Here is a 25,320-nt window from a genome sequence, read left to right on the forward strand (position 1 = left end):
TAGTACCAAGGAGGGGAACCTGTTCTGGACCCGTCACTTGGCACCTGCTCTCCCCCAAAGTGAGGTCCATGATAGTTTCCTAAGCTTCTTTACTCTAGACTATGAAGGTGACAATAGAAGACCTTGTCCTTGCAAGGAGGTCTTCACCCCACCCCCAAGACGTTTCTGTCATCCACTTGCCTGTGATCATGAGTATGCTGTTCGTGGTACCGGGCCAAGCTAAGGCTGTCTAGTCAGGTTCTAGGGACTAGCCAGTTCTTACATTGGTTCTGAGATCACAAGCCAGCCAAGCCAAACCCAGAAAAACAGCTTTAATTCTATAATCCAGCCTCCTGTGGGGCTCACGGCACCACTGCAAGACAAGGAAAAGCGGAACGGCTCCATCTTCTTGGCTCTGCAAAGCCCCAGTGCTCCACCCTCCTTCCTGAGCCAGCCTAGCCGAGCAAAGCAAACTGCCCTTGAGTTCAGGGTCTGAATGTCTCCAGAGCCCGGGATCCCAAATCTGTAAGCTACTTTTCTCCCCCTCTCTCCCTCTCCATCCAGTTCTCCTTTTCCTGGCTCCGGGGCCCCATGGCGCAGAAATACACAGCCTCGTCCTCGGGCTGCAGTTCAGAGATGCTCAGGTACCCCAGGTTCCGGGCCGTGTCTTTGGATCCGGAGAAGCGAGGGGGTATGTTGGGCCCCTGGTGCTTGTCTGAACGTGAGAAATGTCTCAGCAGGAATCTGGGAGGGTGGCCTGGCCTCTGCTGGTACCAGTAAATGCTGTAAATGTTGATGTTATGGTTGCTGCCCAGGGCGCAGGAGAGGCGGATGGTGGTTCCAAGCCAGGAAGACGCAGATGGTGGCTGATGCAGGATGGGCTGGGGGCCACAACCTGGGAAGAAGACAGAAGCGAGCCCATCATCAGGGCAGAGCAAGGCAAGAGGAGGGGCAAGGAGGCTCTGGGCCCCAAGAGTTTCCTTACCTGTGAGGTGGGCCAGCAGCATGAGCAGGACAGAAGTCCAGGCCATGGCTTGAGACCTGCTGCAGCTCCTGAGGCCCTTGCCAGCTGGGAAACACTCTCCTCCCTGCTTTGAGAAGAGGGTCATTGTACCCCTGGTTCCCGTTCACCACCCTACCAGGCTTTCTGGGCTCTGCAGCGTCACTTACCAGAATGGTCTGATGGTAGCCTTTGGTCTTTGTCCGTGGAAGCGTGCAAGGAGGAAGCACCTGCTAGAAAGTCGTGGACCAGAGCCAGGAGCTGGCTGGTGGGCTCATCTCCCTGAGGGGGAGTGACCTCAACTCTCCCCTGAGAAGCTGAGCCCTGCGGAAACAAATTTCTTGTTCACGTTTAAATGCCTGGTGAACTGGGGCGAGAGAGAGAGGATGCATCCTCAGGCCTGTAAAAGCATCTCTTCACACAGCAAGAAACGGGGGACCTCAGGAGTGGGGTGCTCTGACCCCTTCTAAGCTCTGAAGAGCCTCCAACTGGGTCTTTCTTTCCCTCCTTAAACAAAGTCAGGTAATGAGACTTCAAAAAAGAAGCAACAGAGATCATAATGGCATCGATAAAGGGAGGGGCTGTTCTTTTGAATATCTTCACTCCTGCCAGGATGTTACAATGATAATTTAAAGACAGACACCTGTGCTATTAAACTATTGTCCCCAAGAATTAAAATTCTCCCAGGAATCTCATTATGGAAGAGGGGAAAGGCTGAAGACTTGGAGCCAGCCACTGAAGGCACTTGTCTCTGAGGAAGAGATTTCATTCAATACTGACAACTTATCAGATCACTATGGGACAATGATGGGTAGATTTTGGGCAAGACCACGCCTTCGAATTAAATAAATAATAAATAAAAAGGAAGAGAAAGGACATGTTTGCTCCTAGGTATGGTGGAGGAAAATGTCTATCTTAGAAAAAAGGGAGAGCATAGCCAGAGGCAGGGACATCTAGTAAAGTCCAGAGTGGACATGACCAGACTGAGCTGGGCCATGAGGAGGAGGGAAGGGAGAGGGAAGAGAGGAACCAGGTACAGCAGCCAGGAGGCCAAAAGTACAAGGGGGCAAGTAACCAAAATGTCTAGATTATATAGGGAAGAGCCTCTGTGGGAAGAGCAGCCTGGCCTACAGAGTTCAGAATAGAGGGCAGGAGTATGCCAGTAGGTAGGGATGCTGAGAGAGCCCCGGGGCCAGGGCTGCTTTGATATGTTAAATAGGCACCTCAGCCATTTGTTCTGGGTTTGAACTTAACAACCTTGACCATGACTGTAGGGAAAAAGGGCCAGTCAAAGGGCCACACCCTGAGCAAAGGCAAAGAAACACACTTTGGCCCTGCAACCAGAACCAAAGAAATGCACCCTGGCCCTGAAACCAGTGTCAAAGAAACACACTTTGTCCCTGAAAGCAGAGCCAAATCTGACCCTTGTGCAGAAAACTAACCAATCCCTGAGCAGGAGATCTAACCATCCTAAACTCAGCGATTGAAATCTGACCAGTCCCCACCCTGGAAATCTCCCTGGAAAAACTGCACCCCCTAAGAATCCCTATATAAGCCCTGTGCCTGTTCAGCTTCCGGCTGTTCCGGCTTACTGGCTGTCCTACCTCCACCCTGGCAGAGGCAGCCCCTCTCCTGGATTCTTCCCTACCAATAAATCTCTTCAATGAGGTTTAGGTGAGACCTTATTCAAGAACTCATACAGCGGAGCAGAGCTCATACATTTTTGCTGGGGAAACCTTCCCCTGGCAGAGTGCAGTTGTTAAACTCTGCTCTCCACTCTCGGGGCACTGAAGTCTGTAACAACTTCGGCAGGGAAACCCTCTCCAGCTGGAGCAGAGCTGACACACTGGGGAAGCCTTCACTGAAACTGGGCTGTAAGCTGCCATGATTACTGTGACCTGTGGTATTCCTTAGCTCCCAAACTCCAGATATCTTTCCATCGAAGCCGTAACAGTATTCTGTGACTTCCAAGTGCCAGAATATCTGTCCTATCCAATCCCCCCAAACACTTACAATGGTTGTGTATTAAGTGTACCTTTTGCTCTCTACTTAAGCCTAAGCCTCATGTCAGGACCCCAGAAACTTGTGGGGAGAATCACCAGATCTCTTTAGTGGTTCCTTACCACATGTGGGCACATTGAATACACCTCCTTTCTATGATTTTTATTATTACTTACATCTTTATTTTTATTTCATGTGCACATGGCCAGCATGGCAGTCAGTGTCTTTACAGCTGAGCCATCTTGCAGTCATCTTAGTTGTCTCTTTAACTGATATATTGAGGATGAGTACCCAACCCGAGCTAGCTTTTTGGAACTGTCAGGGCCCAGTCATAGTAATAGAGTGATGTTTTAAAACCGGGAGGATTGTTGTTCTTGTTTGTTTTGTTTTTGTTTTTTGACAGGGTTTCCCTGTATTGCCCAGGCTGGCCTTGAACTCACACAAACCTGCCTGCCTCTGCCTCTCAAATTATGGGATTAAAGGTTATGTGTCACTACACTGGTCTATTAAAAACAAAATGTTAATAAAGTCATGAAAACTATTTTAAAACTTTTGTGATCCTAACACTCTAAAAAACATTTTTGTGCATCGTCTTCCAGATATATTAACACAAATGGTACTGTCTACAAAATTTTAAATGAGGTTTGGCTTGGTTTGGTTTGTATACCCTGTAGTCCAGGCTGGAATGAAACTCACTGTGTAGCTGTGATTGGCCTCTGACTCTCCCCTTCAGCCTCCTGATTGCTGGAATCCTGCTGTGAGTCACCATCCTTGACTCTCAAATGTTTCTAACTCTGAAAGAAGCCTGCTGTCTGTAATTTTAAGTATTAATAGCATCTGTTTTCATAATCATAATGACAATCATCATCGTTTTCTCTGGATGATTTTTGCGAGACTCCCCCTCCAGGATGCAGGATGCAGGGAGAAGGGACACAGTGGAGGCTTGGGGAACTCCAGCTGCACCAAACCGGACGCAGACGGCTGGGCACCCGGAACTCAGCAGCCTCGGAACTCGCAGACACCGAAATGTCGACATCGGAGAGCAGAAGAGGAGACGCCACAAGCGGACAGAGCCGGAAGTGGATTCGCGAGTGGCCACCGGGAGAGCCCGGCCGGAGCGAGAGTGGCAGCGACACAGCGGGTGAGCGGTGGGCTGCTGGCTGCCCGAGGAAGCGGAAGACGCTGGCTTTCCTCTTGCATTTCCGGAATAAAAGGGGAGCGCAGACCGGGGTGGGAGAGCGGGGGAGGGTTCCTGCCCCGCGCCGCTTTCTCCCCGCGCCGCCCCGCCCCGCCCCCGCGGTGGGGTTCCGGGCACTTAGCGGGCGACTGTGGCTTCCCCACCGAGCTCCCCGCGGCCCCGAGGTGAGGTGTTTCCCCGATTCACGGGAGGGAAACAGGCTCCGGAAAGCCGTGCTGCCGCCGAGGCCCGCACTCGGCGTTCGCAGCCGAGGGTTCCACTCGCTTGCCTCCCGGAGCTTGCTCCTTCTTGAGACCGCGGCCGTTCTCTGACTTGGAGGAAATTTGGGTGAACCCGTGAACTAGAATCGAGGGCCAGCAACTTATGCATGGGTGAAAGGGAAGACGGTGACTCCTCTTCACATGTTTGTTTGTCGGACGTGAGAAACCTGAACAGTCAGGGTTTGATAGCTGGAGAAGCCAAAAAAAAAAGTTTGCCAAGGTTCCTTGTCACTAGTCTGAATTGTTACCAACTACAATTTACTCTGGCTTGCAAAACTTCTGCTAGTGAGATGGCTCAGCACCCTTGCCACCAAACTTGACAGCCGGATTTCAATCCCCTGCAACCCACGTGGTGAAAAAAAAAAAAAAAGCTTTGAGTCCCACAAGTTGTCCTCTGACCTCTACTTGTGACCTGCGGCATGTGTGCACCCATACATGTACACACACATAAAATAAATGTTTTAATTTTTTTATTTAACTCCTATTTTACACAGATGTTGGTAGATAGAGCTGTGGCATGCTCGATACAGAGAAGGGGTTTAAGAGGTATGCCTCTTTTCCTGGGGCTGTAGGTGCTTAAGAATCACTGGAGACTTTGGATGCTTTGCTGACCCCTTTCGGGCTTCCTCTTCAAGTTAAATCTACTACGTAAAGACACCCAGAAGGAAATGCCCATATCTACAATGTCTCCCAAAGGACACAGTGATGGTGGCATTGCCAGTGAGATTTAGCAAGGTATAAACAGACTGTCTTGCTATTCTCTCTTTGCAGTCAACACCTAAATTAAATAGCACTTACTTACTCCAGAAGAGGGCAAACTGTAGTCTCAGAGCCTTGGCAAGCAAGATCAAACGTGGTGTATCATGCAGGTTTATGTTACAGAGTCTACTTTATATATTTACGTGATCCTGTAGAAAAATCTTAGCTAGACATTTTGGTATACGCTCAACTCCAGCTCTTGGGAGTTAAAGGCAAGAAGGTCAATAATTCAAAGCCATCCTTGGCTACATAGTGAATTTGAGGCCAGCTTTGGCTACACAGGGCTCTGTCTCAATGCCCAAACTCTTTGCACATACACACACACACACACACACACACACACACACACACAGCAAAAACTTAAGTGAATACTAATTCCAGGGTGTGACTGTGGTATATAGAGATGCTTATAAGCCATCAAATTCAGGTTTTCTCATTGATTTCATTTTAAAATGGAAGATGTGCCTTAATAGAGAATAAGGAGGACTTGAGATTCATCATAATTACATCTGCAGAGATCTTTTTTAAAAGGTAGAATTTGGTCTGGGGAAAGGAAAGTGTTCTGGACTAAAAGTAAGAAAACTTAAATTCCTTTCCTGGATGGATGGATGGATGGATGGATGGATGGATGGATGGATGGATGGATGGGATAATTCCAGTTATATTCCTTTCCCTGTATAAATGACATAATCCCTGCTGAGGCAGAATGTTTGTGTCTGAAGGGACTTGGCAGTCTGTTCGGTAACCTAGAATCTCTGATTGCAGATGAGAGGTAGAGATACAGAGTTCCCAGAGCCTGGAAACCATGGGAGAAGTGCATGTAGGAGCAGAAGTGTTTGCAGTACTCTATAGTTAAAGTCAGGTGCTCCTGTGCTGTTTTATGTGATGAGGCCTCACTTTGCAGCCCTAGCTGTCCTGGAACTCAATATATAGTCTAGGCTGGCCTCAAACTCACTAAGAGATATGTCTGCCTCTGCTTCCTACCATGACCTGCCTAAAGTAGTTTTGGCTTTGGTTTTTATTTTGGGTTTTTTTGGGAGGGTATTTTTGTTTATTATTATTTTAAGAATCTGTAAGCATTTTATTTGTGTTACAGGTAAAGTTTTCTCATGTATTCAAACATCATCAGTGGTGTTTGCTCACTGACCACTACTTCCCATTAGAGTGAGCAAAGGAAAGCCTCTGCTCTCCCGTAGCTTATGCTCTAGGAGCTGTAATACAAGAGCCTGGTAGAACCCACATCAGGCTTGGTAGTAAGTGCTGCAGGGCAGTACAGCAGAGACTTTCTCAGAGGCAGCAGGTTTAAAATCTTAGAGTACAGGCTCTGGAGCAAATGGCCAGGGCAAATCCACATCCTGCCACTGCAGCTCCAGTATGACCCACATTCCCACTATACAGCAATATAATGCAATGTCCCATCCCAGCAACAATGGCAGGACTTCCAGTACCTGGTGCTTTCTTTGGAAGAGACAGGAAACTCAAAATCCTACATAGAACAGCCTCTTCCTGCTTCCACTTTTCCTTTCTGGCCTCTGGCATTTCTGTATGAGAGAGAGGAAGTCCTTATGTCTCTTTAAATTTCACTTTGGGCCTTGGCTGTGGTTAAGCCAAAACTTGCCCGGAATGGGTATCAGAGGCATGGCTGTTCCACACATTTGTTCATTGCTCCAACAAACAGTCATTGTGTTTTCAGTGCCAAAGATAGTAACCTTGACATGATCCATGAAGAGACGGACCTGTGGTGTGCGAGTATGGTTTTCATGGGGAAATGGGTCAGGGAGTCAGAGCAAGTACATTTTTGAAGAGCTTGGCTCTTTTTCCTCTGAGATTGTTTATTTGGTGAAAACATGCAAATTTTTATTTGGGGTAAGTTTTATGTCTTTATGGCCCTACCGCAATGACTATGACGGCCCATGCTAACTTTGACTTCAGCTACTTCCATGAATCATAAGGAGTAACAGAAACCTCATTAGTAGAAACAGAAACTGCTTTAGTGATGTTTTCATTGGCATCTTCATTGTTTCTGAACAGTGCTCTCTGTAGCCCTCGGTATTCTAAAGTCTGTTGTCGTCGTTCTCTTTGATCAGTCATATCCATCCATGGCACAAAATTTTTCAATACAGAAGGGATGTGACAAGTTGGAGCCACTCCACTCCCAGACGCTTACACCCTCCCCAGCAACTGCTTCTGAGCTGTATGTAGATGCATCTTCCTTTTGTAAACGAGTATGTGTGTGGTGATACGTTGTTTATGATTTATTAAAGCCACTGTCGATCAAGATAGCAGTCATGCTAGTTGGTCATAGAAGCCAGGCAGTGATGATACACACCTTTAATCCCAGGACTCAGGAGACAAAGGCAGATGGATCTCTCTTGAGTTCAAGGCCACCTAGCGCTACACTAAAAGAGAAACAGAGCTCATGCTTTTGATCCCAGCACTTGGGATCACACACCTTTAATCCCAGCCCTAACAAAGTGGAAACTGGAGTGATATGGCTGGGTGGAGAACGGACTATAAGGAGGAAGAGACAGGAACTGAGAGTCTTTTGCTTCTGAGGAGTTGTGAAGACAGGATTGCCATTTCAGCTGGGTAGAGGTAAGATCTACTGGCTTGGCTGCTTTGCTTCTCTGGTCTTCAGCTTGAAGCTTGAACCCCAGTATCTGTTTCTGGGTCTCTTATTAATTGTGCAGCAAATGTGTACACATGGGGGGGGTAGTGCATGTAAGTATAGTGCCCATAGAGGCCAAAAGGCAGCACCAGATCCCCTGAAACTGGAGCCACCCAGTGGGTGCTGGGAGCCACACTCTAGTCCTTTGCAGGAGTAGTACGCACTGTTGAATCATCTCTCCAGCAAAATTCTAATTTTCTTTAACTGTTCCGAAAAATAAGAAAACAGTGCACTTGACCGCAACTGTGAGCAAAATATATGAGCAGCTATAAGAAAACAGAAAAAAAGAAACGTTTTTATGTTTGCAAGTGTGCCGCCCTTGTAGGCAGAGGTCAGGGTTAGGGTTTAAACTTTGTGCATGCTGCCACAGTCCCTGTGAGTCCATGTGTGCATCAGTCCTGTTGTGTCTGAGAAGCACTTTACTTGGACCCTTCAATCCTCTGACTCTTAAAATCTTTCTGCCTCTTCCACATGACTCCCTGAGCCCTGAGGAGAGGGGTTTCATAAAGACATCCCATTTAGATCTAAGTGTCTCACTCTCTGCACATTGTCCTACTGTGAGTCTCTATGTTGGTTCTCATCTACTGAGCAAGGCACCGAATCTGGATATAGAAGAATGTCCTATAGCAGAACAATAGTATTTGATTTTGCCCTGGGCCCCTGAACTATCTGATAGCAGGTTCTTGACTATTTTAGCACAGTCGGGTTATGGGTTCCATCTCATGGAATGGGCCTTAAATCCAATCAGGAAGTTGTTGGTTACAGCCATAACATTTGCGCCACTATTGTACCAATATAACTTGCAAGTTTCTGTTGTAGGTCACAGAGATTGTAGCTGAGCGATATTGATAATTACCTTTTTCCTCTGGTAGCATGCAGAGTACTTTGCAATACCGTGAATGCTAGTCAGTAGGGGCTTCAGCTCAACTTCTCTATGTTTGGTGGCATATTTAAGTGTTCTCTTAATAGCCTTGACAACAGCCTGATAAGTTTGGGGGCTTCCAGGGAGCCCCTTTGGCCCACTCAGAAGATGTAACTCATTTCCTGGCACTGGAGGTTTTACTTGGTGGCATAAGATGTCTAGTTGGAGTATTGTCTCCACCATTTAGATTCCTTTCATATATGATTATGTTTTAGGAAGATTCAACAGGAGTAAGTTTACATATGGTTTCCCAAATGGCTTTTAGTATTAGTTGTCCTTCCTCATTTTCCTTCCTTTATCTTTCTGTCCCCTTCCCTATTTAATCCTTCTATTCTAGTTTCCTCTTCATCTCTCGCTAACAATGTACTCTATTTCCCTTTCCTTGGGAAATCCTGTCCTCTCTGCTAGTCCAAATATGTTTTTTTTAATTGGGTAAAATTACAATTTGATTGTTGAGTGTGGCTTGCAAAATGATGTGGGTAATAAGGTAGATGTAAGGCTGGATATGAAGAGCTTGCTGTGTTCTGATGGGGACTGCACTCTGCAATTAGTGGGTCTCAGGCCATATGATAGGCTACATAGGGCCTGACCTGGCCTAGCCGTCTGCATTGGGCAACATGTATCCCTAGGTAGATGAAGTGCCTCCCTTGACCTAGAAACCAGTAATTCCTCTGCCATTTAAGATAGGAGTTCACAGCTTGGCATCCATACCCTGCCCTAACCTATGAATCTATGTCCATAGTTCCAGCATCTTTCTAGGTATGAGTTTAGCAGCAAACTCATACTCCAGCTTTTTTTAGCCTAAGCAGTTGGTTGTAGGCCAGATGTTCTCCAGTATTCCCGGGTTTTCTTTTTCTTGTCCCCAGCTTTCATTTATTTGATTTCATTAGGACTGGAGTACAGCTAAGTGGTGAAGTACTTCCTTAGCATATTGGGTATCATCTCCAGCACCAACGTAAGAAAGAAAAGTTCTATCCACTTAGCCATCTTGCCAATCCAGTCATTACCAGATGTGAATGATACCTTCTAATGGATTTCATCATGACATTTTCATCATGAATTATTTTCATTACATTCATGACTGATGGCCCTTTCTGCCCCGTTCTCTGTGATTCCCTTCTTCCCAACTTGATGCCCTCTACTTTCATGTTCCCCTTGTGGATGACCCAGTGAGTTTCACTAGGTTATTTACAGGGTCCTGCACACATCACCAGTGGCTACACCATTGAAGAAAGTGTTTTGCTTCCCTCAGCAGCTACTGGCTGCATTTAGACCCTGCCTGGAAGAAAGCATCCCACAACACTTGACCCTTCCTCTAGCTCACACCCTCTCCCTGCCCTGAGCACTGGAGGAGTTGAGATAAATGCACTGTCTTTTCTTCCTTCAGGAGTCAGCTCTGACAGTTGTGTGGAGCTGCAGAGGAGTCGTCTCTAAGCTTTTTCACAGTCTGTGGGCCCTGAGAGCCTGGAGCAGGAATGAAGACCGTGCTCATGGTAGCAGAAAAGCCGTCTCTGGCACAGTCCATCGCCAAAATCCTCTCCCGAGGTAAGAGAAAAAAATGCTAGGATGCTTGACTGCTTTAATCTGCAAGCACAATCACTCGTGCTTTTTAAGGCATTTCTTTTCCCAAAAGTGTGCCTCCACCACATGGTAGGTTCAGGCAGGAGCGACAGGTTTTTAAGAAACACCTCAGTAGCAAATCTGCTATGACATGCTGTGTCCACTTGTGGAGGGAGTACCAGGGCTGACACCTCCAGAAAAAACAATAAAGTAGAAGGTCAGTGTTTGTCAGCATGCTAGACCAGTGAGGGGCATTGGGCATAAGCACAAGAAACAATCCTGGAAGGAGGTAGTGAGGCTAAGTCTTGGCTTTTGCACCACTAGATACTCACTGCTGCCTACTGGACCCTTGATGTAGTTATGGTTACATCCTCTATATCTCATATCGCTCACAAGTGGCCAGGAACCTAAGAGCCAGGAAAGCAGAGAAAGATTTGCCCACCAGGATCCTCTCTGCCGCTGAGGCATCACATAGGGGGTGTTTCCCTCTAAATAGGAAGAGCACTGGGGTGCTGGGTGAGTACCCAGCAATGGCAGATATGCACCTTGACCTCCTTTTTGCCAACAGTTGGAAAAGGAAGAGCCCCTAGTTAAGCTGAGAATACATCCAAAGTTCCAGAGGGGTACAGAAGGCATCATCTTATCTCCAAGTACCAGGAATGTTCAGCTGAGGGAACATATTGTAGGATATGATAATTAGGAGGTTTCTGATAACCTTAAGATCTAAATAAATGAAGGTAGAATTCAAATTGAAAAGAGAAAACAGAAATGCAGTGAGAATCCAAGAGTCTCTGCCTCGAGTTCCCAGCCAATATGTGACTCTGGTGTGAGCCACTGTTAGATTTTCATAGATGCCTTTGTCCTTGAGCAGCGTAAGTCACCTAGTACCTAGTTAACTGAAGTGGGCTGACTCTTGTCCTCTGAGAGTCAGATTGTTGGCTCAGGGACCCACAGCATCTACAGCTCAGCCTCACGGTTTTCTGTGTGCTCTGCCTCCCCAGGGAACATGTCCTCACACAAAGGGCTGAATGGGGCATGTTCAGTGCACAAGTACACAGGAACCTTTGCTGGCCAACCTGTCCACTTCAAGATGACATCTGTCTGTGGTCATGTGATGACCCTGGATTTTCTGGGTAAGATAACCACTCTCCTCCTGCCCGTCCTATTGAAAGGAGCACTGTACAGCATGACCAGGGTCCAGTTAGAGCCTGTTTCCAACAGGTCATGAAGTGGTTAGCAACTGGGTAAGCTACCCATACCCGTCTCTGCATGATGCGCCCTGCCGTATTCATAGGGTTGTGACAACTGCAGAAGCTGAGCCTTCGTGAACTGTGAAGTGTGATTCAGTGTCTTCATGGGTATGGTTTACAGGAAAGTACAACAAATGGGATAAGGTGGATCCTGCAGAGCTATTCAGCCAAGCTCCAACAGAGAAAAAGGAAGCTAACCCCAAGCTGAACATGGTCAAGTTCCTGCAGGTATGTGAGGGGTGTGAGCTCACCAAGTCACCCCTCCCAGATTCCCATGTCATAGGTGGCAGCAGCTGTCTTGTTGTACCATTGTTCCTGTTGCACCGTATGTGTGCCCTCATCCACATCTTGGATACTGAGGCTCTTGCTGGCAGCCCTGGGCCCATCTTTACCCTTTCTATGAGTACTCTCTGCTGGCCCACCTGGCACTTCCATGCCTGGTTCCCTGTCCCAGTCATCAGACATCTGCTTTTATAGTGGCTCAATTAAGGGGCTTTCCCAATTTTAAAATAAATATGTACAGGCTGGAGAGATGGCTCAGAAGAACGCTAGCTGCTCTTCCAGAGGTCTCGAGTTCAATACCCGGTTGGTGGTTCACAACCATCTACAATGAGATCTGGTGCCCTCTTCTGGTGTGCAGGAATACACACCAGCAGAACACTGTACACATAATAAATAAATCTTTTAAAAATAAGTAAATAAACGTGTACATATTAAAAAACTGGAAAATAAAGATAAGTTTAAAAAAGGAAAAAAATATGGCCACATGACCCAAAATAACCACTGCTAATGTTTAAGTGTTTCATTTCAGCTCTTTGTTTAGGTCGGGGCCTTCAGGTCATATTGTAGGAGAGAAAGGGGGTAATGAAAAAGGATGAGGACAAGAAAAAATAATGGGGTTGAGTATAATTGAAGTTTATTATATATGTGCTTGAAAAATATTAAAAATAAAGCCTTCAGTAAAACCACTTTAATCTTTTATTTCCCTCTGAAAATTATGGAGCACATAGGGTATTTTGTGACCACATAATAAAAGTAAAACTATTTTTAAGTACCTGTCATGGGGGCTGGAGAGATGGCTCAGTAGGTAAGAGCACCTGCTTCTCAAACATGAGGACCTGAGTTTGAATCCCAGCACCCATGGTGAATGCTTGGAGGGCAGAGACAGGAGGATCGCTGGGGCTTGCTAGCCAGCCACACACCTCCAGGGCCAGTGGGAAACCTTGACATAAGGGGATAAGACAGAATGATAGAGCAAAGAACCCCACAATGTCCTCTGGCTTCTGCCAGCAGGCTTACACACCTGCACAACCGTGTACACACACCACACCACATGCAGAAGGACAGATCATATTGTAATTATAATTTTTTGATCTAATGATATGATAGTTCTTAACCAAAATCTTTTCTGGGTTCTAAGACAGCCTCTTGCTCAGCCCAGGTTCAGTCCTCTGACTGGAAGCAGAGTACCTGGTTCCATCTCCTGTCCCCAGAGGGGACTGTCACAGACCTGATTGACAATGTGCTTTGTGGCAGGTGGAGGGCAAAGGCTGTGACTACATTGTGCTGTGGCTGGACTGTGACAAGGAAGGCGAGAATATTTGCTTTGAGGTGAGTGAGTGTGGGGCCCGCTCTGGTCCCCTTTAGACCTTTTCCCACCTTTCCTAACTTGAGTTTGTTACACTCTTCCTGAGGCTACCGTAGGAATAGAGTGGCTCTTCAAAGTCTTCTCCCACTCCCTCTATTTCAGAAAACCCATAGCTACTTTAAAATGCATAGTCCTAGGGCTGGAGAGATGGCTCAGCGCTTAAGAGCATTTGTTGCTCTTACAAAGGACCCAGGTTTACAACCATCTGTAACTCCCAGTTCCAGGGCATCTGATGCCCTTTTTGACCTCTCAGGGCACCAAGCATACATGTGGGGCACATACGCATAGGCAAAGCACTCATAAAGTGGAATAAGTCTTCTTAAAATTGTTTTAACGTATTAACTAAGGCCAACAAGATGGCTCATCAGGTGAAGGTGCTTGCCACCAACTCTGACAACCTGAGTTCAATTCCCAGAACCCCACATAGTGGGAGAAAGCCAACACATGAAAGTTGTCCTCTGACCTCTACACTTAGACTACAGCATATGCACACACCAATAATAATTCATTATTAATTTCATCATCATTATCTTTATTTTTTTTAAGCCCCATTCTGGGTGGTTACAAGTTTCAGATTTTTCAGTGTTTGGCTAGCTCCATGCCTGTTGCAGACCTTCAGTTGCTGTACGAAAAGAGTATCTGATTCCCCAGAACTGGAGTTACACATGGTTGTAAACCCAAGTACGTAGTGCTCTCTCTCTCTGTCTCTCGGTCTGTCTCTCTTCCTCCCTTCCTCCTTCCCTCCCCCCCCTTACACACACACACACACACACACACACACACACACACACAGCCTGAAGTGGCCTTCTTTTCCTTCTCTGTCTTTTCTCCAGTCATGTAAAAAGTCTGCCTATCCATCCAAGCACTCTCTACTCCCAGGAAAGGGAAGGGATTTGGGGCCACGAGGTCCTGAGTGTGCTTGGCACTGGCACTCACTAGTTGGTCTGGTTAAAAGCACGAGAAGTGAAAGGGTAGCAGCTGTGAGGCAACACTAAGAAAGGAACTGGGCTGAGGGGAGATGTCTTATCTGGAAATGTGTACAACCAGAGAGACAGCCAGGTGGCAAGGGATTTGTGCGGAGGCCGAAATGTCTAGAAGGACGAAGGGATATAGGAGGGCCTAATATGGATGGGGGAAAGTTAACCCTGGAAGGGGGCCAGCCCAACAGTGGGGGGAAAGAGTGAGAGGCAGGGATGTGGGAATTAACCACAGCCAGTGTTCTTCCTCCAGGTCCTTGATGCCGTTCTGCCTGTCATGAATAATGCCCACAGTGGTGAGAAGATTGTGTTCCGGGCCAGGTTCAGTTCCATCACTGACACGGACATCTGCAATGCCATGACCCGCCTGAGTGAGCCAGACCACAATGAGGCACTCTCAGTGGATGCCCGCCAGGAGCTAGACCTGCGCATCGGCTGCGCGTTCACCAGGTGCTGGTTCCTGCCACGTGCACATACTGTGCCTTTAGCCAGGATACTGCCTTTCCTGCAGCCCTCAGAGCCCGCATAAGCTGCCAGATGCCTTTTTTTAAAACCTCAAGAAAATTACATGTTTATCAGATGCATATCACAGAGGCCACAGCTTCATAAGCAGATGATTGGTGTGTACTCTACCCCACTCGATCCTGTGTGTACAGCATGAACATCCTGTTGGTGTTTGATGACTTCCGGCTCTGTCACTTTTGCTGTCTTCTGAGTGAGGAGGGTCTTCCTTACGTGCCCTTTCTACACGTACCCCTCAAGTTAGATTTGCATGAGATTTGTCTGGAATGAATTATTGATCGCCATTTTTCTCTCTTCCCCAACCCTCTAGGTTCCAAACAAAGTATTTCCAGGGAAAATATGGAGATTTAGACAGTTCTCTCATCTCCTTTGGACCATGTCAGACTCCTACCCTGGGATTCTGTGTGGAAAGACACGATAAAATCCAGTCCTTCAAGCCAGAGACCTACTGGGTTCTCCAGGCCAAGGTTCTCGTCCCTTTTGTATTCCTGTTGTGTTGTTGTAGGTTTGGGGTGCAGACTCTGAGCGTTTTACCAGTCAGCATCAGCGCTTCATTGGTCCTAGGCTCAGAGCACACGCGTGGGTTGGGTTACGGTACCAAACAATTATCATTCCTGGTGCCCTGGAAGAAGAGGCACCAGCTTTCAGGGGGCAGTGGGCCGGGCTGAACCTGAACACATGAAATTTGGACAAGTAGGAGTAATTTCCCTCTGGAGGTATAAGATAGGTCAGCCATTCAGTCAGTGTCCAAGCACAGGATGAGGACAGGGCTTTCAACAGAGTAGTGCAGTGCTCCTCGGGTTGTCTCCAGGGCTGGGGTCTGTGTGGGGATGGGACGGTACTTCAGGGAGGCAGGGATAGAGTGAGAAGCACAGCTTAGTTCCGCAGGACTGTCTGATGCTCAGTGGGTGAGGAGAGTGGGCATCAGCTTTGGATCCACAGCGCAACAGTTATGTCTGTAGACAAACCAGCCTTCCTTTTGTCTTCCTACAGGTTCACACCAATAAAGAGGAGTCTCTCCTTTTGGACTGGGACCGTGTCAGAGTTTTTGACCGGGAGATTGCGCAGATGTTTTTAAACATGACAAAGCTAGAGAAAGAAGCTCAGGTATTCTTTCTCTGTCCACATCTGTCACATCTGTTCTTTTGTGAAATGCAGATGCTTCTTGGACAGATGCATGGTTACTCACACATCCATTCTTGACATACTTCTGCTAGTGCCGCAGCTGTGAAACACTGCCTCAGGTGCTGTCCACGTCTGAGACACCCACCACCAGGCAATTTCCCCTCTCCTCCAACATTCTCAGGTGCAAGGTCTCCTCTGGCGGAACTCCATTTCACACAGATGTTTCTTTTCCACAGTAGCCAAAGCTACCAGATACAGACAGACCTTTGTATACATTGGTGAACTTGCCTGAGGTTACACAGCTAGAAGGATATAGGTTTAAGAGCTCATATTCAGTCAACTTGCACACTTCCATGGTGGTGTTTCTTACTTGGGGCGAGGGCTCTGCTTCTTGGTACTTAGGAAGATGGTGAGGCTCAGTGAAGGCTGATGGCACAGTATAGAACCAGGCCCTACAGCTGTCACAGCTAACCATCGCTCAGCCTCTTCCAGGCCTCTTTTACTCACATTCTAGTTGCTTTTTTCCAAGCCTCGCCCTGATACCATTTTACTCAGGCTCTGCTGAATCACATGTGAAGGAAGCTGTTTCATATTGTAATGCTGTCACAACCCACCCCCAGGAACTCTAACCTCCAGTACCACATACACAGATACCCTCAGTGTCAGCACCCATGTCTGTTGTCTGGAATCCAGTCTATGGGAGGTTGGTAAAGGCAGGAGAATAGCTGGTTTGTTTGGATTATTTTTGCAGTAGGCAAAACAAAGAGTCTGCTTTTCTGAGTATGCTACCCAGAGTGGGAAGTGGTAGCTCACCAGACAAGTATGGCCCATAGATAATTTCAGAATGATTACTGTTGAGCAAGTGTGAGATTTGACATAGAAATTATGATTTGTAGCTTCCCTTAAAAAAACAGGAAGATAGCTGGCGTTGGTGGCACACGCCTTTAATCCCAGCACTCGGGAGGTAGAGGCAGGCGGATCTCTGTGAGTTCAAAGCCAGCCTAATCTACAGAGCGTGTTCCAGGACAGCCTCCAAAACAATACAGAGAAACCCTGTTTCAAAAAACAGGACGGTTTTGCAAGTGGCCCACTTGGCAGCACTCACAAACAGCAGCAGCCATTTCCCTAACACAGCCCACAGGCTACCCTGAGGCTTGGCCTGTGTTGACTACTATGGGATTTACATCTATAGTCCTTCCCCATCCCTCCACATTTTCTTCTTCCTTAAGAAAAACAGGATGTCTGTTTCTTCCCCCTTCTATTCCTCCTTGCTTTCCTTACCTAAATACTCAGTTCAATTATCAGGCTGTTGGGGAAAGTGAATCCCAGAAGCCCGAAGACCAGATGAACTAGTTCAGACTTTGTCCACACGTTTCAGTTGTTCTGGCCTCTTCATGTTGCCAAATGTCCCTCCATCTGTCCTAACCTCAGGTGGAGGCTACAAGCAGGAAAGAAAAGGCCAAGCAGAGACCACTTGCTCTGAACACTGTGGAGATGCTGCGTGTGGCCAGCTCAGCCCTGGGTATGTAGAAGCATTTCTCTAAGGCCTCCCAAAGACATCTTTAGACCAGCATAGGGCAAAGCCAGTATCTTAACCCACACCAAAAACCTCTCGTGCTGTGATGTTTGAAGCTGTGGGGGTGGGGATCTTGAGTTTCATATGAGTGTCCATTCTCTGTAAGTCCTAGAATAGGACTCCTCTAAGCACTGCTTCTGTAGCTATAACAAGGGTTAGGCTGAGAAACTGGTGGTCTATCCTCACAGAGCTGGTCCTTGGTACAATGCCATCAAATGATCAATAGCCAAGTGCCAGCTTCCAGGTTAGAAAGCAACAGGACAAGCCCTCTTAGAATGCAGAAGCCTAGGGCCATAGAACTGAGTAGTTAGCAAGATCAGCTACTCAAAGGCCTAGTTCCAGCTCTGAGGCCAGAGTTCAGACTGCCATCAGTACCACTATGAGCACTGTAAAGTGGTACCATTGCATCCACCTTTCCAGATTCAGGACCTCAGTTTTGGACAGGCTGGCCCAGTGCCCACCCAGCCTTTACCTCTGAGCCCTGGTGATACCCACTGAGAGCCATCTTTTGCCCTCTTAGGAGGTGCTGGCCTATTTCTGGGGGGAAGGAAAACGCCCAAGCCCGTGGGTGAGCTCCTGGCCACCTTCCAGAGCCCTGAGCCTCCCTGTTTTTTGACAGGTATGGGACCACAGCATGCCATGCAGATAGCTGAGAGGTTATACACACAGGGCTACATCAGCTACCCACGGACAGAAACCACCCACTATCCTGAGAACTTTGACCTGAAGGGTTCTCTGCGACAGCAGGCCAACCACCCTTACTGGGCAGACTCGGTGAGTGGAGTTTGTCTTACCTTGCACAGCCTATCAGCTATGGCCTCCTGGACATGCTTTGGCCAAACCCAAGACCAGCCTGACTTGTCTCTGCTTTGCCTCCCCTCCCTCAGGTAAAGCAGTTGTTAGCAGAAGGCATCAACCGCCCACGGAAAGGCCATGATGCTGGTGACCATCCTCCCATCACACCTATGAAGTCAGCTACAGAGGCTGAATTAGGTATTGGATACTCCTCTTCCCCACATGTTCACACTCTGCAAGCTTCCAGGGTGTGGAGGGCAAGCTGCTACATGGCACCAATGGGCAGGGCCAGGCCTTTTATCAGTATGGCTGCTTTCAGCCTGTCGCTGGCTTAGTGAAGCACTCAATCACCAAGCACCTAAGACAGAAGTGAAGTGATCACAGCTGGTTGGGGAGAGGCCAGTATACAGACAGCCTTGGTGTTGGGGAATGAGGCAAAGTAGCAGAGCTCAAAGGTGAACTGTACCTCCTACCTAGACTAAGGCTGTAAGGCTCTTCTGATGACCATGTTCCAGAAGAATGCCTGTAGAGAAGGGAGAACAGGGCCAATGGAACCAGGAGCTGCTGCAGATCTGAGCGAGAAGCAAGAGTACCACATACAGCTATGCCGAAAGAGCAGTCTACTGGAGACACTGGCAGGGTCACCAGGCAGCTTCCCTTGCTGTGTTTTCCTCCTCTCAGGCTTTGAGACTAAGGATGGGGTTTAATGGTATGGCATTTGCCTGGCATGTGCTTCTGGCCCTCTACTCAATCCCGGGCATCATAAACATACGCACATCCTTGGTACCCTTGCCAAGGCCCTGTTGTTAGTCCAGGGCACCTGGTAACGCTGAGCCTTTCTTTACAGGGGGTGATGCATGGCGACTATATGAGTACATTACCAGACACTTCATTGCCACAGTGAGCCATGACTGCAAGTATCTCCAGAGCACTATCTCCTTCAGGATCGGGCCTGAACACTTTACATGCTCAGGAAAGACAGTCATCTCCCCAGGTAAAATGGCAGGCCGTGGGGTCCCTTTCTTCTCATCTCCACAGACGCATGAGATCCCTGGGTGGGAGGCCCAGGTGGGGACCTCAAATGGCAGTGGTATCTCTCTAGGCTTCACAGAGATCATGCCTTGGCAGAGCGTGCCCCTGGAAGAGAGTCTACCCACATGCCAGAAGGGTGACACCTTCGCTGTGGGCGAGGTGAAGATGCTAGAGAAGCAGACGAGTCCACCAGACTATCTGACTGAGGCTGAGCTCATCACACTCATGGAGAAGCACGGCATCGGTAGGTACCCAGATCTAGGGTTTCCATTCCCAGGGCCTGAGCCAAGAGGTGATGCTAGCAAGCCTGCCCGTGATCCCTGTGCGCCTACCTGGCTCAGCATGTGGTAACAGATAGCCCAGTATATGACCCATGGCTCCAGGCTAACTCACTGTAAAGCTGTTTACAAGGTCCTACATCTCCACCTGGCCTTCCATATGAAGACTGTGATACAGCCTTGTGCGCCAAGGGACCAGTATACACTGGTCAGTATACACTGACAAGTGCCCACCAGACTCAAGGTTAGCCCAGAATTCTGAAGGATTCCTGGGACAGATTAGCAGCCTCCCCAAAACACACAGCTAACTGGACAGGCTTACCTTAGCATTCTGGTCTGCTCTGCTTCTCCCCAGGGCCAGGGTGCCTAAAGTGAGTCCTGACAGTAACCTCAGCCTGCAGCGAGTTCCCAATGATGGGCTAGCCAAGTGCTCAGAGCCTTTCTCACAGTCATGACTTATTAGTAGCACACGTGAGACTGCTACGGACCCAGAGACCAACATACACTTCAGTTCGGGACAGTGAACAGCGTTCTTATGTGACCTTCTGAACAGGAAAGTGAGTGAAGGCAGTGCTGTTGAACAAGGTCCATGGGCAGTATAAAAAGGCTTACCTACCTGGACGTAATGACTCATATCTGTAATCCTAGTATTTAGGAAGCTGAGGAAGAAAGATTGCCACAAGTTCAAGGCCAGCCTGGGCTGTGGAGTGAGACTCTGTCTTTAAAAAAAAAAAAAAAAGCTCTGACTATAGCAGCCATTCAGGAACTCTTGCATGTGCGAACTGCCTTGATCAGGGCCAATTCCTACCCTTGGCCATGAGCCGTGGAACCTCTGAAAGCTCCTCGACCCCAATGCCAATATGTTCCCTGTAAACTTGCTCAGAGTACCCTTGGAAAGATACACGCTCCTCTGCCAGCACTAGCAAGTGTGCAGTCAGTGTTCAGTTCCCTTTTCACATCCTCTGAGCAGCAGAACAGCAGAATACCTTATCTTCCACTTCTCTGCCAAGAAGCTTGGGCAAGGTGAAAGAAGCTGCACCCCTGGAGTGGGAAACATGCCTTGGGTGTTGTGAAGGGCCCTAAGGAAGGGGAGAAGAGGAGAGAGGAGATGGATAAAGCCACCTGGTTCAGCAGTAGCTTCATGAGCTCTGTCTGGGAGAAGCTGGGCCCTGACATCTGGAGAACGTATGTGTCACAGTCCAGGTAGAAAAGGTCAAGTTGCATGTAATAGTTTCAGGAAATGCTCTCTGACCTTAACATAGTCCTTTATACTCTCTGGGCCTCTGTCTTCGAATTATAAAACTAAAATAAACACCAATGAAGACTGTCCTTGGGTTCACAGGTGTGCCCACACAGTGCAGAGACAGCCCTTTCTCTGTCTTGGGAACCTTTCTGCATCATAGCTTCTGGAAGTCATACAGGAAACAGCAGTCTGGACCCAGTGAGCAAAATAAGCTTCAGTTTATGACATGATACTCCTTCCATGGGTGTCTGGGAGGGCCAGAAAACAGGGTTCCTCCGACAGGTGGATGAGACTAGAGTGCATCGCCCAGAGCATCTTCTGGGTGGCCGGGGGATACCCAGAGCCATACTGTGCCTTCCAGGGACTGATGCCAGCATCCCTGTGCACATCAACAACATCTGCCAGCGCAACTATGTTACTGTGGAGAGTGGCCGCAGGCTCAAACCCACCAACCTTGGCATCGTCCTGGTGCATGGTTACTACAAGATTGGTGAGTCTATCTACCCATCACCTGTGACCTGCTGGGCTTCCCGGCTCCTTCCCATGCAGTAGCTCTGCCACCTCCTACAGCAGCCCTGTGCTCCTCAATGCTTTTTCCCAGTCCCCACTACAAAGATGCTGTGGGGACTCAGGAATTTGATGAATGAACAGATTATGATGGGTCCAACAGAGGGTTCTTCCACAAAGCAGACCTGGGTCCTGAGTCTTCACTAAGATACCCACCAGTTGCTCACTAAAGCGTGCCCCCAGTTCTTTGGAAGATGGAGGAATACAACACACATCTGGCCATTCTGCACAACTTTTCTGATGGGAAATCAGGGAAAGTTTGATGGCGATAGGAGCTGCCCTTGATGCTTCCAACTCTGTAGACAAGCATCCAGGGGGAACCTAGGGAGACTAGGTCAAGCAAGACAGCAGTTCTTGCCTGCCCAGTGGGGTGGCAGGGTCCTGGGTGCCAATGCTCACAACTGCATCTACCCACTGGTTTATAGATGCAGAGCTGGTACTCCCTACCATCCGCAGCGCAGTAGAAAAGCAGTTGAACCTGATTGCTCAGGGCAAAGCTGACTACCACCAGGTCCTGGGTCACACCCTGGATATCTTCAAGAGAAAATTCCACTACTTTGTTGATTCTATTGCTGGTAAGACCTGCCTCTTCCCTGCCCCTCATCAGCAGCCATTCCAATAGGTCAGAGCCACCTGAGGCCCACTCCCAGATCCAGGCTCTGAGCTTCTACAGGTCACTGCAGTGATGCCTCCTCATCAGCTATTGTCCAGGTTGATCAGCATCCACATTGGGGACATACAAAGCTAATGAACAGGGCTACAGCTCCGTGGTCTATCATTGACAGCCACAATTGGGCTTGACATGTATGCTGGCCTCTCTGTTCCACCCAGCCCCACCCAGCTCACACAGTCCCTCCAAGCCACCAAAGACAGGAGAGACATGACTCCTGGGCTCTGCTTGTTCTCAGGCATGGACGAGTTGATGGAGGTATCCTTTTCACCCCTGGCTGCCACGGGCAAGCCTCTCTCACGTTGTGGGAAGTGCCATCGATTTATGAAGTATATCCAGGTATGTGGAGCCCAAGGACTGTAGCCACTTCTGGCCACAGTATTCCTGCACAGACGTCACCTTAAGCCTTTGCTTTGTCATTAGTCCTGCAAAAAATTATGTTCGTTGTCATAGTTGTCACACAGAATGATTAAAAGATCTGAATCCGCACTGGTAACAACATAAACAAACCACCAGGCTACACACACGGTGCCCATCCATTCACTCTTGCCACCAATTCTCTCTTTTTTTCCTGAGACAGGGTTTCTTTGTGTGATGTTGGCCACCCTGGAACTCAATCTGTAGATCAGGCTGGCCTCAGACTCACAGAGATCCACCTGCCTATGTCTTCCAAGTGCTGGGACTAAAGGTGTGCACCACCACCTCCCGCCATCATTACTCTTGCTCTCGTGAATATTGTTAAGAGTTCGGGTCTTTGCATTTACTCTGTGTGTGGGTGTGGGTGTGTGCGTGCGTACACACGCGCACTTTCCACAACACGTGAAAGTCAGAGAAAAACTTGTAGGAGTCAGTTCTCTCCTTCCATCAAATGTTCTAGGGATTAAATTCAGCTTCACATCAAGTACCTTTACCTGATGAACCATCCACCAGCCCCTTGCTGGGGCTTTAGAATCCCTGCCTTTGAGAGGGAGGGAGGAAAGGGGAGGTGGGGTAACTGGGCCTCATACCAATGGTTGAGAGGTCCTTGCCTGCTGCTGAATTGTACATTCTGTGTATTTGTTAGGTATTCTGCATTACCTGTTCGTGTTGTGAAGGGGAGGACTTTGGGCAAAAGGCACACCAAGCAGCCCTCGTACCCCTTCTCATTGTTCCCATCCCACAGGCCAAGCCAAGCCGCCTACACTGCTCCCACTGTGACGAGACCTACACCCTCCCCCAGAATGGCACCATCAAGCTCTACAAAGAGCTGCGGTGCCCATTGGATGACTTTGAACTGGTCCTGTGGTCCTCAGGCTCCCGGGGCAAGAGCTACCCACTATGTCCCTACTGCTATAACCACCCACCCTTCCGAGACATGAAGAAAGGTAAGTGTGTCACATGACTGTTCCCAGCATCATACCAGACTCCAATAGAGTCCCTTACCTGTCCTTCCCTACCTATACCTACTAGTACTGAGTCAGGAACCCCCGGAAATACTTGGGCCACTGCTGGGGTCTGGGTATGCCTGGGTCACAATTGAACAAGAGGTTTATTCACTTAGGATCTGGGCAGGGGACAATGAAACCTGACAAACAAAGCCCCCTAGACTCTCAGACACTACTGTTGTCTTCCTTTGTGCTCTTTGCTGGAAAAAAAAGAATGTGTGTCCAGACTAAGGAGAGCATGCCACCAGAGGGACTCAGTGCCCAGCACACTTAGCCACTCTCGGGTGGTACCATCCCCTATCTCAGACTGGCAGCCAGCACCTTTGTTACCCATGCATTTATACGGAATCCTCAGGGGCTTGGTCTGCATTCATACTGCCAAGATAATGAAGCTCTCTTCCTGCCTCAGAGTGGCTTACAGAGCAACACTCAGTACCAGGTGATCTGAGGGCAACCTAGAGTAGCCGTTAATAAGCTTCAGAAGCAAAATGAGGGTCAGCTGGAACCCTTAGAGCACTGAGGACTGAGCATGTTTAGATAAGCAGAGGCTGGACTGGTAACAGTTAGAATCCAGGCCAGTATGAGCAAGATGCCCCAAAAGCAGGTTAAGAGCGAGTACCCCGCAGTCTGGCACTGAAAGCACCAGAGCTAAGGGATCAGGGCAGGGTTAAGTCACTGGCCTCCTCTCCCTTCAGGCATGGGCTGTAATGAGTGCACACACCCTACCTGCCAGCACTCACTGAGCATGCTGGGCATTGGCCAGTGCGTGGAGTGCGAGAACGGAGTCCTGGTTCTGGACCCCACCTCGGGTCCCAAGTGGAAGGTGGCCTGCAATACATGCAACGTGGTGGCACACTGCTTTGAAAATGCCCACCGAGTACGGGTGTCTGCCGACACCTGCAACACCTGTGAGGCTGCCTTGCTTGATGTAGACTTCAACAAAGCCAAGTCTCCCCTTCCTGGCAACGAGACACAGCACACAGGCTGCATCTTCTGTGATCCCGTCTTCCAGGAGCTGGTGGAGCTGAAACATGCAGCCTCCTGCCACCCCATGCACAGAGGTGGTCCTGGAAGGAGGCAGGGTCGTGGGCGTGCCCGGGGCCGGAGGCCTCCTGGAAAGCCCAACTCCAGGCGCCCAAAAGACAAGATGTCAGCCCTGGCTGCTTACTTTGTATGACAACCCGTCTTCCCCACTCCAGCTCCAGTTTGCTGTAAACACATCATGGTGGTTGTCTTTGAGCCACTGAAACCATTAAAACACTTTTTATTTTGTATTCTCTTGAGCAGAAAGCCTGGGGCCTTTTGCTGGTGAAGATTGGTTGGGTGGGGGAGCTCTGTATCTGTGGGAACCTGTGAGGATTCCCCTTTACCCTTCCATCCTGTGCATGTTTACATGTAGCCTGCCTGCTCTGCCTGCACCATGGCAGTGCCAGCAATAAAACCACCACATCCGGGACCATGGGGACAGTCTGTGGCTCATACCAAGTGTGTACATGTACAGTGGTGTAGCTGGGTACAACACCAGCTGTAGGCAGTCTAAGGTTAGCAGGAAGATGGACAGCAGCAGCCCAAAGGAGTCTTGAAGAGCCAGGTGGTGCAGACAGAGCAAGGTGAAGTGCTCAGCCTGGCTCTCAATCCCTTGCTCGCTGCCTGAAGCCCAGTTTCCTGATCCTTAACCCATGGCTTTAGGGCTGCCACTCAGAAACTCCAAGAGCCTGTATGTGACTGTGGTAAAATGGGTCTGTTTTGACTCCTGTTCTCATTACCAGTTTGTACTGCCTCAGACAGGCAGCCAGTACCCCACTGAAGCTGGTCAAATGCCAAGTCTAGAAAATATTCTGTAAGCCAGACCACTCTGGTAGCTGG

General features: G+C 48.6%; 2 protein-coding genes across 6 annotated transcripts; one reads left to right on the forward strand and one right to left on the reverse strand.

Annotated features, from left to right (window-relative positions):
- Positions 1-294: 294 nt before the first annotated feature.
- On the reverse strand, positions 295-3,892 carry LOC101837613 (immunoglobulin omega chain). Of its 2 annotated transcripts, XM_021231504.2 has the most exons (4): positions 3,677-3,892; positions 1,150-1,303; positions 965-1,070; positions 295-874 (listed from the first exon to the last, which is right to left on the reverse strand). In XM_021231504.2, exons 3-4 carry the CDS (start codon positions 1,008-1,010, stop codon positions 510-512), a joined length of 411 nt encoding a protein of 136 aa, XP_021087163.1. In that variant the 5' UTR covers positions 1,011-1,070; positions 1,150-1,303; positions 3,677-3,892; the 3' UTR covers positions 295-509. The 2 variants fall into 2 exon arrangements, with proteins under 2 accessions (XP_021087163.1, XP_012974151.3); XM_013118697.3 differs by lacking the exons at positions 1,150-1,303; positions 3,677-3,892 and having other exon boundaries at positions 965-1,115.
- Positions 3,893-4,007: 115 nt separating this feature from the next.
- Positions 4,008-24,728, forward strand: Top3b (DNA topoisomerase III beta). 4 transcript variants are annotated; one of them, XM_005077572.4, is made up of 18 exons: positions 4,008-4,121; positions 10,175-10,332; positions 11,349-11,480; positions 11,719-11,825; positions 13,134-13,208; positions 14,476-14,672; positions 15,055-15,211; positions 15,738-15,851; positions 17,301-17,391; positions 18,065-18,219; positions 18,333-18,438; positions 19,088-19,234; positions 19,343-19,516; positions 21,155-21,283; positions 21,786-21,935; positions 22,269-22,369; positions 23,193-23,394; positions 24,150-24,728. In XM_005077572.4, exons 2-18 carry the CDS (start codon positions 10,263-10,265, stop codon positions 24,629-24,631), a joined length of 2,589 nt encoding a protein of 862 aa, XP_005077629.1. In that variant the 5' UTR covers positions 4,008-4,121; positions 10,175-10,262; the 3' UTR covers positions 24,632-24,728. The 4 variants fall into 4 exon arrangements, with proteins under 4 accessions (XP_005077629.1, XP_012974189.1, XP_040607063.1 ...); XM_013118735.3 differs by lacking the exon at positions 4,008-4,121 and adding an exon at positions 4,203-4,342; XM_040751129.1 differs by lacking the exon at positions 4,008-4,121 and adding an exon at positions 7,680-7,792.
- Positions 24,729-25,320: the final 592 nt, after the last annotated feature.

This window comes from Mesocricetus auratus, unplaced genomic scaffold (assembly GCF_017639785.1).
Source record: "Mesocricetus auratus isolate SY011 unplaced genomic scaffold, BCM_Maur_2.0 Super-Scaffold_100008, whole genome shotgun sequence".
NCBI lineage: Eukaryota > Metazoa > Chordata > Mammalia > Rodentia > Cricetidae > Mesocricetus > Mesocricetus auratus.

Bases quoted from the DNA above. Each gene is read 5' to 3' on its own strand.
- LOC101837613 (XM_013118697.3), bottom strand. From the start codon at position 1,088: ATGACCCTCTTCTCAAAGCAGGGAGGAGAGTGTTTCCCAGCTGGCAAG. The intron at 875-964 runs GTAAGGAAACTC...TCTTCTTCCCAG, and splicing joins GCTGCTGGCCCACCTCACAG to GTTGTGGCCCCCAGCCCATC.
- Top3b (XM_005077572.4), top strand. From the start codon at position 10,263: ATGAAGACCGTGCTCATGGTAGCAGAAAAGCCGTCTCTGGCACAGTCC. The intron at 15,212-15,737 runs GTTCTCGTCCCT...GTCTTCCTACAG, and splicing joins ACTGGGTTCTCCAGGCCAAG to GTTCACACCAATAAAGAGGA. The intron at 18,439-19,087 runs GTATTGGATACT...CTTTCTTTACAG, and splicing joins AGCTACAGAGGCTGAATTAG to GGGGTGATGCATGGCGACTA.